Here is a 13,246-nt window from a genome sequence, read left to right on the forward strand (position 1 = left end):
TGCAGTTTGCCCCAAAATTCATTGTTGCCAATTGTGGCAACAGCTAAATAATCTGGAGAAGCTCAGGAGACTCCTGGAGTACTCTATTGGTACCAAGTGGGCAGGAGGACTGTGCCTTATGTAGTTGCATAAGCAACATTTTGCATCTGGTTTAAGGGTGGTTTAAAGGAAGCCTTAACCAAAAAGCAGATTTGGAAAGTTCCTGGTGACTTTCAGCCTGGTTATGAAAAGAGACCAAGAATTTAACCCAGAGAATATGCTAGGTATTTATTTCTCCAGTTCATGCAGGCTTTAGAAACCTGGATAAGATTTATGAACATGTCTTTATTTAGGGACAAGGCTGGCTTTGATTGCTTATCTGGTCTGTCTATAACTAAAACAGGAGTTGTGCCTTTATTTTTGGCACAACACTGAACTTGCTTCATGTTCATGTTGGCTCCACCAGGCTACCTTGTGGTATTCATAGTTCAATTATCAGAATCTAGTCATGAGAAATAAGGTGTTTAGTTTTGTGAACTCAGGCTGAGGATGTTATTCTGTTGTCATCTTCAAACTGTGATTTTAATCTTTCACAAAAGTGGTCATGTGTCCACAGCATGATTATGGTAGACTGGGCTCCTTTGCCCCTTTTGGCTCCAGAATGAGGTTTCTATGCTTTTGATTGAACCGTCTGGCTGTTTGGGTGACAGTGAGGTTTGGCTCCATTATTTTGCAGTGGAAGTTTAGGGGTTAATCAGTTGTGCCAAATGTGAGTCTGTGTTTGTTTAATGGTTCTTTGGCTGTGTATTGTGGATGTTTATACCCTGAGGAAGTTTGGGAGTTCATTGAACTGTGGGGGCAAGACTAGCATGGTCGTTATCTGTGCTGGTGTTGTTTGGTTGTAGCAGTTGTGGTTTTGGGAGATTTTGTAGGCCACTGAGCCACACTGCAAACAAAGCAGAATTAACTTATGATTTGTATTTTTTAAATAATTAAAAGCAATTCCTAAAAAAATATGTCTAATGGATCATTGCATGTCTGCAGGCTGTCAGGCTGTCTGATCACAGAGGAAGGCTGTGCTTCTCTGGCCTCAGCTCTGCACTCCAACCCCTTCCATCTGAAGGAGTTGGACTTGAGCTACAACCATCCAGGAGAGGAAGGGGTGAAGAAGCTGACTGTACAGGATTCTATCTGGAAACCAGAAAAACTGAGGTATGGGAATGTTAACTGCAGCAATACCGATAGCTGGTTGAGGAAAGAAAGCAGCACTCACTTTGTTTTGTTTTGTAAACCAGCTGCTTGAGAAACATGTAATGTCCATGTCTGCTGCTGAAAGGTACTGATGGTGTAACCCTCTTCTGTTCAGGATGGAGCCTGCTGGTGTCCAATGGTTGACACCAGGTCTGAAGAAGTGTAAGTGTGTTTTTATTTGATTCATGCCATCTTCAAGGTGTCAAGAAATGATCAATAACTGTGTCTGAATTGTCTTTGTATCAGATTCCTGTCAACTCAACATCGACACAAACACAGTGAACAGAAAACTCCAGCTGTCTGAGAACAACAGGAAGGTTACTGGTGTGGATGAGAGTCAGTCCTACCCTGACCATGAACAGAGATTTGATTACTGGCCCCAGGTTCTATGCAAGGAAAGCCTTCCTGATCGCTGTTACTGGGAGGTTATTTGGAGTGGGAAGGTTGAGATCTCTGTGAGCTACAGTGGAGTCCAACGTAAAGGAAGCAGTAATGACTGTGAGTTTGGATTTAACAACATGTCCTGGAGTCTGAGCTGCTCCGATGAGGGTCGTTATTCTGTCTGCCATCAGAACAAAAGGGAGTTCATCTCCTCCTGCTCATCTTCTGCTCCCTACCACAAAGTAGGAGTGTATGTGGACTATCCAGGTGGCACACTGTCCTTCTACAGAGTTTCTTCTGAAATACCGATCCATCTCCATACCCTCAAGACAGAATTCACTCAACCTCTTTATCCTGGTTTCGGGTTCTGGACGGGATCTTCAGTCACTCTTTGTTAAGTAGAGTTTTGTCCTCATGGTGACAGAAAATCTCCAGATCAGTGATAAACATGATTGGGTTGAGTTAAGAATGTAAAAATAAATATTTTGTGTCATTCTAGATGAAACAGAAAATGATGGGGAACAAACTGAAGTTGTTTTCAATCATCTTTGATGGAAAATTATTACTTATATTTAAATATTTGTTTTCAAGTAAGTGGGGTATGTTTGGAGCTTTACGGTGCATTCACACCAGCCCTGTTTAGTTTGCTTTAATCAAACTCTAGTTCTTTTAGAGAATCCGGTTTGTTTGCGAAAATGTGAATGCATAATCAAACTCTGAAGCAGATCAAAAAAGTGCAAGTGAACTGTGGTGCATTTGAATTCATATGTGAACGCCAAGTGGACCAGAGACTGCTCCAAAAGCAGGAAATGGACTACAGTAAATACAACCAAAACAAATACATTAGCCTAGCACTAGCGGGAGAAATGTCATTGTGGTCCTTCACCAGAGACAAAAGAGAAATCATATAATTGCTACAATCTGATGCCACTCCATTGTTGTTTACATTTTGTGAAAAAGGAAGTTGTGGTCAGTGTCTTCTTTGGTAGTTTCAGTGTATTTTCCTTCAGTAGTTCCTGGCGGAGCACCACTACAGGCGAGGAGAGGAACAGATTTTTCAGTTTGGATTGTTTGACACAGTTTAGTGTGGAAGTGAATCAGCATCAGCTGAAAATGTCACAAATGTAAGTTTGCTACAGTGAAAAGAGCTCAGTTCTTTTGTAGTGAAATGTGCTAATTTTGTTTTCATGCTAAAGTTGTGTTTTTCTATTTTAGTGATAATCTGCCTTTCTGCTTTAATGAAACTGTTCCATGTGTTTGTATTTGTTTCTTTACCACATAATGCTACAATAACTCTAAAATAGTGAGTATCAGCTCTAAGAGTACGATCACTTTCTACTCCGGAGTTTAGTGCCGCCCTCAGCAATCGGCTCAAACAGGAAACAATGATCTGCAACATGTAATATAAACTGGTTTCATACATGTAATCAGGCTGAAACATGCAGAACCTGGAAATATAAAAGAAACAAAGACAAGCCTGAGAAAGTTCCCTGAGACTTTCTAAATACATTATTATACATGTGATTATAAAGTTCTATCTACAGTTAGAGCAGAAGAAACGCATTTTAATATAATCCAGCAAAAAATCCATTTTTAAAAGAAAACTATTTGAAAGTAAAATATAGTTATTTTAACAAATATATTTTGTGATATTTACAGTAATAGTAACTTTTAAAATTTTTTAACTGCATTTCACAGATGAAATAAATAATTTCTCACAAACCTGCCAGAATCATCAGATTTTTGAGATATTCTCATGTTGAGAAGATTTTGTCAGTTTCATACATTATTTTTAGCAAGAAAAGAATGTAAGAAATTTATAACAGGACATATTGTAAAGCTGAAGAAACAGTAGCTTTTTCTTTTTTATTTCATGAAAATGTATCATTCTTCATTCCTGTTTATATTTCCAGCCTTTTATGTAAAACGTGATTTATTCACTGCTTCATAGATTTTCAGATTCCAGAAGAGCTTTTAACAGGCTGCAAACTTTTAAAGCTTCTGTGTGAAACTTCCTGTCCAGACACGTTAACTCATTAAAAAGCAGAACAAGAACATTAACTACATATAGTTTTTACTGCAGGATTTTTGCAAGAACGTACATACTATAGATGTAGAGCTAACGTTTAAGTGAATTATGAAAACATAATGCTGACGTCATCAATGTGTGGAAGGGAAAAGCACTAAACTGCCGTCAGCTTTAACCTGCAGCCTGAGTTTTGCTTTTCTTTATATTTTACTGTTCAGAGAAAACCTTCAACTCTTAGCTTAGCTTCTGAAACATCATTGGATTTCTACCTCTCTAGATCTATGTTTGTGTCAGTATATTTGATTCTCGCCTGTAGGCCTGTTATAGAATAAATAAATTCATTTTTAGTCACTGAATAAACTTTTTTTTGCACTAGGACCCTGATTTTTGATATAACCTCTGATGATTTTTTCACAAAACATAGGAAATAAATGCGAGTCAGAGGTTTCTTTTTGTAGGTCACCTGGTTATATATTTTTCAACTTATACAGTTTGATGACCTGTTTGTCAACAAAATCCTGCCCAGATTGTTTTCCAACTTATTTGCCTTAAAACTCAGCATTTTTTATAAAAAAATAAAAGAAAGCTTTTGATTACATAACTGTTTTTTACTTGTTAAAGGATCTGTAAATCTGCACTTTATCCACACTGAACGTCTGTTATTTAGTAGATCTGTGTTATAGGGCTAGATTTTCTTCGTGGTGCATAAATAATTAAAACATTCTGAGTCTGAGAAAAAAATCTGTCTCCATCTGGACTTGAGAAAGTAATGATCACTGTGAAAAGGTCCAAATTCCTCTGGGGTAGATTTTTGTTTAAATGTGAATAATTTTTAAATGAAGAGATTTTTAAATATATATTTTTTCTCAGCATGTGATAAATTACTACAATTACACATAGTGAATCTCAACAACAAGAAATCTCATGCTCTCCTTTTTCTCATTATTTCCTAATACATTTTGCTTTCAGTTCCTGTTTTCTCTGTGCTGAACTTTCATTTTCAGGACATTTATTCAGTTTTAGTAAATAGTCTCCACAGTAACTGCTGTTGATTTCTTGTATTACACAGTTTATATTTTCCTTAGCCAGCATCTAATGAATCTATATAGTCATAAAAATGCTAGAATTAGTGGAGTAAAGTGGGATCATATCATATGACATGCAAGTTCTGACACATCACATGTTAAAGGAAGTGAAAATGGACCCGATCATTTGACTGAAAAGAAAGAAATAAACCTGGTTTGCTGCATTTCTTCTTTGACCTGCAAAGACAAACATCAGAGCAACGAGGAACAGAGTCCTGGAAAGAATAACTTGTGAGTACACAGCATGCTTCAGTCTCCTTTACATCTCTCATTTCTGCTGGAACAAATCAGAAGTATTGATTTGCAATTGATAAAAAGTGATTTTTATTTGTATTTTATACAAAAGTTTTAGTCATAAAACTTATGGATTTAATGGTAAATTCAAAATGATTTTGCACATTAAAAGCTTATTTATCCACAGCCTCAAAACCAAAGCTTAAAATAAAACATGAAATTACATTTAAAATGCAAGAATATTTAGCCTATACACTGACCTGTTGAAGTTTTGAAGAAGTACAGCAGCTCATGTGAGTTTCTGTTTCACTCTTCTGACTGACCCATGGTTTGGTGTTTTATATTTAGAGGTGGTTCTCTTGTCCACGTTTTTCTCAGACTTTGTTATCCTGGGTTTCCCCCAATGAATTCCCTAAAGCTAAACTTTATTTTTCTTACTCACTCTGTAGGAATAGCTTTTGTTTCCTGCACAGCTGAAGAAGGAAAGTGTGTGTGTGAATAAGCTCATGTGAACTGAATAGAATGGATGAATGTAAGGACAGGAAAGATGGACTCCTTCCAACTCTGCAAGAGGAACTTGAGAGTGAGAGGTTAGATTACCATCTCTAATTGACCAGGACTCTTATCCAACTCAGAGTACATCACCAAACTCTTTTTATTTTTACAGAAAACCACCTGAGCCTGAACCCAGCTGTGTGTCTGCTAAGAGTAGTGGGTCAAAGGACAACCCATTTAGCAACTTTAAAGCTCATTTCGCTTTGAGACATGAGTAAGTTCACATTTTACTGGTCTGACGAATTTTACAGCTTAACTAACTTAACTACAGTGGAAATGTCAAAGTAAATTCATGATGAAATCAATCTTAGGATTCGAGAAAGATCATATACTACTGAATCTGGACCTAATCGTCTGTCTTTCAAGAGCAACTGGTCGAACGATCACCCACTGGTCAATTTTCAGAGACAATCTGCCTCTAAACTGGAGTAAGTCAATATATCTTCTTCTGAAAACATTTTTCTATAAATGACTGAAAGAATCATCGTTTCTCATGCAAAAAGTTCAACTCTAGATCACTTAAAACTCTTTTGTCTAAACTCACACATGTGATTTTAGACACAACTTCATGTGATTTAACGTGATTTTAGACACAACTTCATGAGATTTAACGTGATTTAAGACACAACTTCATGTGATTTAATGTGATTTTAGACACAACTTCATGAGATTTAACGTGATTTTAGACACAACTTCATGTGATTTAACGTGATTTTAGACACAACTTCATGTGATTTAACGTGATTTTAGACACAACTTCATGAGATTTAACGTGATTTAAGGCACAACTTCATGAGATTTAACGTGATTTTAGACACAACTTCATGTGATTTAACGTGATTTAAGACACAACTTCATGTGATTTAACGTGGTTTTAGACACAACTTCATGTGATTTAACGTGGTTTTAGACACAACTTCATGTGATTTAACGTGATTTAAGACACAACTTCATGTGATTTAACGTGATTTTAGACACAACTTCATGTGATTTAACGTGGTTTTAGACACAACTTCATGAGATTTAACGTGATTTTAGACACAACTTCATGTGATTTAACGTGATTTAAGACACAACTTCATGTGATTTAACGTGATTTAAGACACAACTTCATGTGATTTAACGTGGTTTTAGACACAACTTCATGTGATTTAACGTGGTTTTAGACACAACTTCATGAGATTTAACGTGGTTTTAGACACAACTTCATGTGATTTAACGTGGTTTTAGACACAACTTCATGTGATTTAACGTGATTTAAGACACAACTTCATGTGATTTAACGTGATTTTAGACACAACTTCATGTGATTTAACGTGATTTAAGACACAACTTCATGTGATTTAACGTGATTTTAGACACAACTTCATGTGATTTAACGTGGTTTTAGACACAACTTCATGAGATTTAACGTGATTTTAGACACAACTTCATGTGATTTAACGTGATTTAAGACACAACTTCATGTGATTTAACGTGATTTAAGACACAACTTCATGTGATTTAACGTGGTTTTAGACACAACTTCATGTGATTTAACGTGGTTTTAGACACAACTTCATGAGATTTAACGTGGTTTTAGACACAACTTCATGTGATTTAACGTGGTTTTAGACACAACTTCATGTGATTTAACGTGATTTAAGACACAACTTCATGTGATTTAACGTGATTTTAGACACAACTTCATGTGATTTAACGTGATTTAAGACACAACTTCATGTGATTTAACGTGGTTTTAGACACAACTTCATGTGATTTAACGTGGTTTTAGACACAACTTCATGTGATTTAACGTGGTTTAAGGCACAACTTCATGAGATTTAACGTGGTTTTAGACACAACTTCATGTGATTTAACGTGATTTAAGGCACAACTTCATGTGATTTAACGTGATTTTAGACACAACTTCATGTGATTTAACGTGGTTTAAGGCACAACTTCATGTGATTTAACGTGATTTTAGACACAACTTCATGTGATTTAACGTGATTTTAGACACAACTTCATGTGATTTAACGTGATTTTAGACACAACTTCATGTGATTTAACGTGGTTTTAGACACAACTTCATGTGATTTAACGTGATTTTAGACACAACTTCATGTGATGTCTTAAATCACATGAACCCACATTGCTTGTCAGTGGTGTAAAAAGTGGGTTTGCACTAAATGTTTATTTTCTTTAACTGCTACACATACTGGCCATAAATCCATACTATCAAACATTCCTGATATGATCAGTGATAAATATCTAAAACTTTGATGTATAACATGATAACCAAATCCTTTAAAGGTCTGACTGAAAGCTATTTTGTGATTGCTTTGATTTTTAAGAGAGCATCAACAGTCCTCAGACATCTCCAGTGGTCAGTCAAACAAGAATGACCAAACACAGCTGGACTCCATATTTATGGTCGGTATATGTAACTAGCCACAGTCAGTCTGTCCAGCATAAATCTATTGATAGGTTCTACAATCAGCCTGGTGTGTTATATTGTTCTGTTCCAGTTGCTTGAGGACCACATTGTCACTTTTGTGAAGAAGGAGCTGCAAAAAATTCAAAACGTTTTGAGTTTAGATGACGCAGAATTTTCAGTGAGTCAGACTGATGGTGAGGAGGGCCTGGAGGATGAAGATGAAGAGCAGAAAAGGAGCAGTACAGAGGCTTTTGAGAAGATCACATTGTACTTCCTAAGGAGAATGAAGCAAGATAATTTGGCCAACTGTCTACAGAGCAGTAAGAACATTTGTTTTGCTAATGTGAAGCTTTCTTCATGTATAAAAAGGTTTTTCAGTAATTGAAAGATGCTTCCTTCAGGGTAAATCAAAGGTTTCTTTACTGAATTTTGTTTTTGTCTTCATTAAGAACTTTTCGCTGCACTTTGTCATCAAACACTTAAATGTGGTCTGAAGAAGAAGTTCCAGTGTGTGTTTGAGGGGATCGCTAAAGCAGGAAGTCCAACCCTGCTGAACCAGATCTACACAGAGCTCTACATCACAGAGGGAGGAACTGGAGAGGTCAACCAGGAACATGAGGTCAGACAGATTGAAACAACTTCTAGATCAACAGATAGGCCAGAAACAACCATCAGACGAGAAGACATCTTTTTAGTCCAATCAGGAAGAGATCAACCAATCAGAACAGTGATGACAAAGGGAGTGGCTGGCATTGGGAAAACAGTCTTAACACAGAAGTTCACTCTGGACTGGGCTGAAGAGAAAGCCCACCAGAACATCCAGTTCATATTTTCATTTAATTTTAGAGAACTTAATTTGCTGAAAGAGAAAAAGTTCAGCTTGGTGGAACTGATTCATCACTTCTTTCCTGAAACCAAAGGAATCTTTAGCTTTGAACAGTTCCAGGTTCTGTTCATCTTTGATGGTCTGGATGAGAGTCGACTTGGTCTGGACTTCAACAACAATCCGATCCTGACTGATGTTACAGAGTCCAGCTCAGTGGATGTTCTGCTGACAAACCTCATCAGGAGGAAACTGCTTCCCTCTGCTCTCCTCTGGATAACCACACGACCTGCAGCAGCCAATCAGATCCCTGCTCAGTGTGTTGGCATGGTGACAGAGGTCAGAGGGTTCACTGACCCACAGAAGGACCAGTACTTCAGGAAGAGATTCAGCGATGAGGAACAGGCCAACATCATAATTTCCAGCATCAAGACATCACGAAGTCTCCACATCATGTGTCACATCCCAGTTTTCTGCTGGATCACTGCTACAGTTCTGGAGGATGTGCTGAAACCACAAAATGGAAAACAGCTGCCTAAGACCCTGACTGAGATGTACATCCACTTTGTGGAAGTTCAGGCTAAAGTGAAGAAGGTCAAATATGATGGAGGATCTGAAACAGATCCACACTGGAGTCCAGAGAGCAGGAAGATGATTGAGTCTCTGGGAAAACTGGCTTTTGATCAGCTGCAGAAAGGAAACCTGATCTTCTATGAATCAGACCTGACAGAGTGTGGCATCGATATCAGAGCAGCCTCAGTGTACTCAGGAGTGTTCACACAGATGTTTAAAGAAGAGAGAGGGCTGTTCCAGGACAAGGTGTTCTGCTTCGTCCATCTGAGTGTTCAGGAGTTTCTGGCTGCCCTTTACGTTCATCTATCATTTGTTAAACATGGCATTAACCTGCTGGAAGAAAAACACAATTTACTTAATTGGTCTTCACTTTTTAAACATCCGAAACAACAACATTTACATCAGATCGCTGTGGACAAGGCTTTAGAAAGTCCAAATGGTCACCTGGACTTATTTCTCCGTTTTCTCCTGGGTCTTTCAGTGCAGACCAACCAGACTCTCCTACGAGGCCTGCTGACTCAGACAGGAAGCAGCTCTCATGCCAATCAGAAAATAATTCAGTACATCAAAGACAAAATCAGTGAGAATCAGTCTGCAGAGAAAAGCATCAATCTGTTCCATTGTCTGAATGAACTGAATGATCATTCTTTAGTAGAGGAGATCCAACAGTCTCTGAGTTCAGGAAGTCTCCCCACTGGTCAATTGTCTCCAGCTCACTGGTCAGCTCTGGTCTTCATATTATTGTCATCAGAAAAAGATCTGGATATATTTGACCTCAAGAAATACTCTGCTTCTCAGGAGGCTCTTCTGAGATTGCTGCCGGTTGTCAAAGCGTCCAAAAAAGCTCTGTGAGTTCTGACATTAGTTGGATTTAGATCTACAGCTTTATCAAGCACCCAGTAGTGGGCACAGCTAACTAAAATGTTAGTTGTGCTAACACCTAAAGTACCATTTAGAAATATTAGTTCTGCTAATGCTAATGCTAATATGCTAAAGCTGAAAACAATTGAAGACTACAGAGTTACATGGTGCTATATTTTGCACCCCAGTACTGATTTAACCAATCACATTATACTAAGTAAGCTAATTGCGTTCCTTTGGTAACCATTGCTTTGACTTTTTTTGGTAACTGAAGGTTCACAAAACAGCCAAGTCAATTAGAGCTTTATAATTAATCTGGAAACAAGAATTAAGAAGAAACTAAGTGCATAAATATTTTCAAAGTTATCAAAAATGCTAAAGTAAACAAAAGGTGCCCATCACTGGCTGTAGCCACTTATTTAAAAAAAATAAGTGGCTACAGCCAACAAGCACAAATTCTCAAATTTGTTTGCAGGTTTGAATTTTTCTATTTAGGATTTTAAGATCATTTTATTCCTTGTTATTTCAAGTTGTTGAGCAGACATATTATATTTAGAGAAAGGAAATTCTCCTATTGTTTCATTAGAGTAAAATAGAAAAATAGACCAAATTCAGCACAACCTTGTTAGAAAATGCTCCGTTGTTGACTTGAGTAACTGAACTCCTTCACTGTGAATCTACCCCTCTAAATGTAATCCTGTATATTTAATTAATTTTTATTATTGTCATTTTAGACTGGGTGACTGTAACCTTTCAGAAAGAAGCTATGAGGCTCTGGCCTCAGTCCTCTGCTCTGACTCCTCTAACCTGAGAGAGTTGGACTTGAGTAACAACAACCTGCAGGACTCAGGAGCAGAGCAGCTGTTGTCTGGACTAAAGAGTCCATACTGCAAACTAGAAATCCTCAGGTAAGATATTTTTTCATACAATAACTTGTAACATTTTGCAGGGCAATTTAAGTTTATGCACACTAAAATGTATTGAGATTTAAATTTTTTTTACTAGCCATTTGGGTGACCAAAGCACAGATGCCTTGTGGTGTCGTCCTGCTCTGGAAATGTAAAATAACTCTGAATTTCAGTGAACATTTCTCTTTCTTTACTGGTGGAAAATTATGTCTTGGGAAGAGAACAAGACACTTGAATAGGCTGTACATGTCATGCCAGGCCACTATGATTTTATTAAGTATTTGAACATACATGCACTTTTTACCTTGCCTAGCTTCCACCTAATTGTAAACAGTAAACCGTCTCCATCTCCTCTATCATTTACTTCAGGTTTTTTGTTTCCCATCAGCCTCAGGTCCTGTAATCTCTCTCTGAGAACGTGTGAAGCTCTGTCATTCATTCTGAGCTCCCAGTCCTGTTGCCTGACAGAAGTTGACCTACGTAACAACAACAACCTACAGGACTCGGAGGAAAAGATGCTTGCTGGTGAAATGAAAATTTCCAATTTTATGCTTGAAATTTTTAGGTAAGCAGTGATCAAACTATTTGAAGTGTGTCTGCAAAATTTGGATTTCTTTAATTTGTTGATGTTATATTTCTCAAGATGGTTATGTTATGTCTTAATGTAGAAACCATTATTAACTTATATAAATGTGTGTCCTTGTATTAATGTGTGGAACAGTTGGTTCATTGCTGATGATGAAATGAGATTGACTTATCTCATGTACTCAAACTTGTCAATAATAGGACTTTACATATTTCTAAATCAGGGAGATGTTGAAGTTCTCCCTTATTTTAATTTACATTTGTGAACAACACAGTTTATATGAGGACAAAGTGATTTACATGTTTTGTCATAATAGTTTGACCCCCTCCTCCTTTCAGGGAACCTGCTGGAGTCCGATGGTTAAAACCGGGTCTGAGGAAGTGTAAGTATCCTTTTCACTTGATCATCAAAGTGTAAATCAATGATCACTATCTTTGGTGTGATTGTATTTGTTTTCTATCAGATTCTTGTCCGCTCATAATCGACACAAACACAGTGAACGGAAAACTCCAGCTGTCTGAAGACAACAGGAAGGTGACCCTTGTGAAGGAGCTTCAGTCTTACAGCCAACATCCAGACAGGTTTGATGACTGGCCTCAGCTACTGTGCAGTAATGGGCTGACTGGTCGCTGTTATTGGGAGGTTGAGTGGGAAGGAGGGGTTTTTATATCAGTGAGTTACAGAAGAATCAGCAGGAAGGGCCGCAGTGATGATTGTGTGCTGGGATGGAATGATCAGTCCTGGAGTCTGCACTGCTCTGATGACCGTTACTCCGTCTGTCACAATAACAGAGGAACACCCATCTCCTCCTCCTCTCCCTCCTCTGTCGCTAACAGAGTAGCAGTGTATGTGGACTGTCCTGCTGGCTTTCTGTCCTTCTACAGAGTCTCCTCTGACTCCCTGATCCACCTCCACACCTTCAATCACACATTCACTGAACCTCTCTACCCCGGATTTGCAGTCTGGTCTTCTGGTTCCTCAGTGTGTCTGTTAAATTGAGCAGGAAGACAAAAAATAAAATAGCCGCTCAGAGAAAAACTCTCTCAACAAATAATGGAGTTTGTGCTTGTCTCTGTTTTTCATTATGATACAATCTTTGAATTAATGTTACTTTTTGAAAGTCTAGAAATTATTGCTGTTTGTAAGAAAAAACAATTCTTAGCATCTTTTAAAGGTGAACTCTTACCACTAATAACATTATTCTTATGTTGTTTTTTATATTTCTTGTAAATAATATGTGTATCAACTAGTTATGCATGCTATAAATCTTTTTCTTAATTTCAAATCAAAATGTTTGACAATAAATAAAGTTTTAATAAAAAGTAGTAAAACACAAACCTTGTGTTTGACCTTTCTTTAACACAATTTAATGCTTTTTCTCTTACATCAATTTGTATTGCACCAATTAGTATTGGGATGTGATTAAAAAAGATTAATCAGAAGTTATGACTAATCACATAATTAATGACCAGTTTCTTGCATAATAAGCAAAGAATTTGAAAATTACAATAAATAGGCAAAATTGGGATAATAATGTACAGCAATTTTTACCTCAGTTTAGT

The 13,246-nt window shown here is 37.3% G+C and overlaps 1 protein-coding gene across 1 annotated transcript in view; it reads left to right on the forward strand.

Annotated features, from left to right (window-relative positions):
• The window catches only part of LOC106700121, a 32,597-nt gene extending 19,642 nt beyond the window's left edge, over positions 1-12,955 (forward strand). Inside the window, exons 20-32 of the mRNA XM_023330008.1 lie at positions 1,024-1,191; positions 1,346-1,392; positions 1,477-2,006; positions 5,458-5,549; positions 5,627-5,728; positions 5,826-5,942; positions 7,851-7,929; positions 8,025-8,253; positions 8,383-10,177; positions 10,925-11,098; positions 11,487-11,663; positions 12,023-12,066; positions 12,148-12,955. Of these exons, the coding sequence (XP_023185776.1) occupies positions 1,024-1,191; positions 1,346-1,392; positions 1,477-2,006; positions 5,458-5,549; positions 5,627-5,728; positions 5,826-5,942; positions 7,851-7,929; positions 8,025-8,253; positions 8,383-10,177; positions 10,925-11,098; positions 11,487-11,663; positions 12,023-12,066; positions 12,148-12,683 (4,090 nt within the window). The 3' untranslated portion in view covers positions 12,684-12,955. The remainder of the gene's footprint in view (positions 1-1,023; positions 1,192-1,345; positions 1,393-1,476; positions 2,007-5,457; positions 5,550-5,626; positions 5,729-5,825; positions 5,943-7,850; positions 7,930-8,024; positions 8,254-8,382; positions 10,178-10,924; positions 11,099-11,486; positions 11,664-12,022; positions 12,067-12,147) is intronic.
• The last annotated feature ends 291 nt before the right edge of the window (positions 12,956-13,246 follow it).

This window comes from Xiphophorus maculatus, chromosome 24, assembly GCF_002775205.1.
Source record: "Xiphophorus maculatus strain JP 163 A chromosome 24, X_maculatus-5.0-male, whole genome shotgun sequence".
Lineage (NCBI taxonomy): Eukaryota > Metazoa > Chordata > Actinopteri > Cyprinodontiformes > Poeciliidae > Xiphophorus > Xiphophorus maculatus.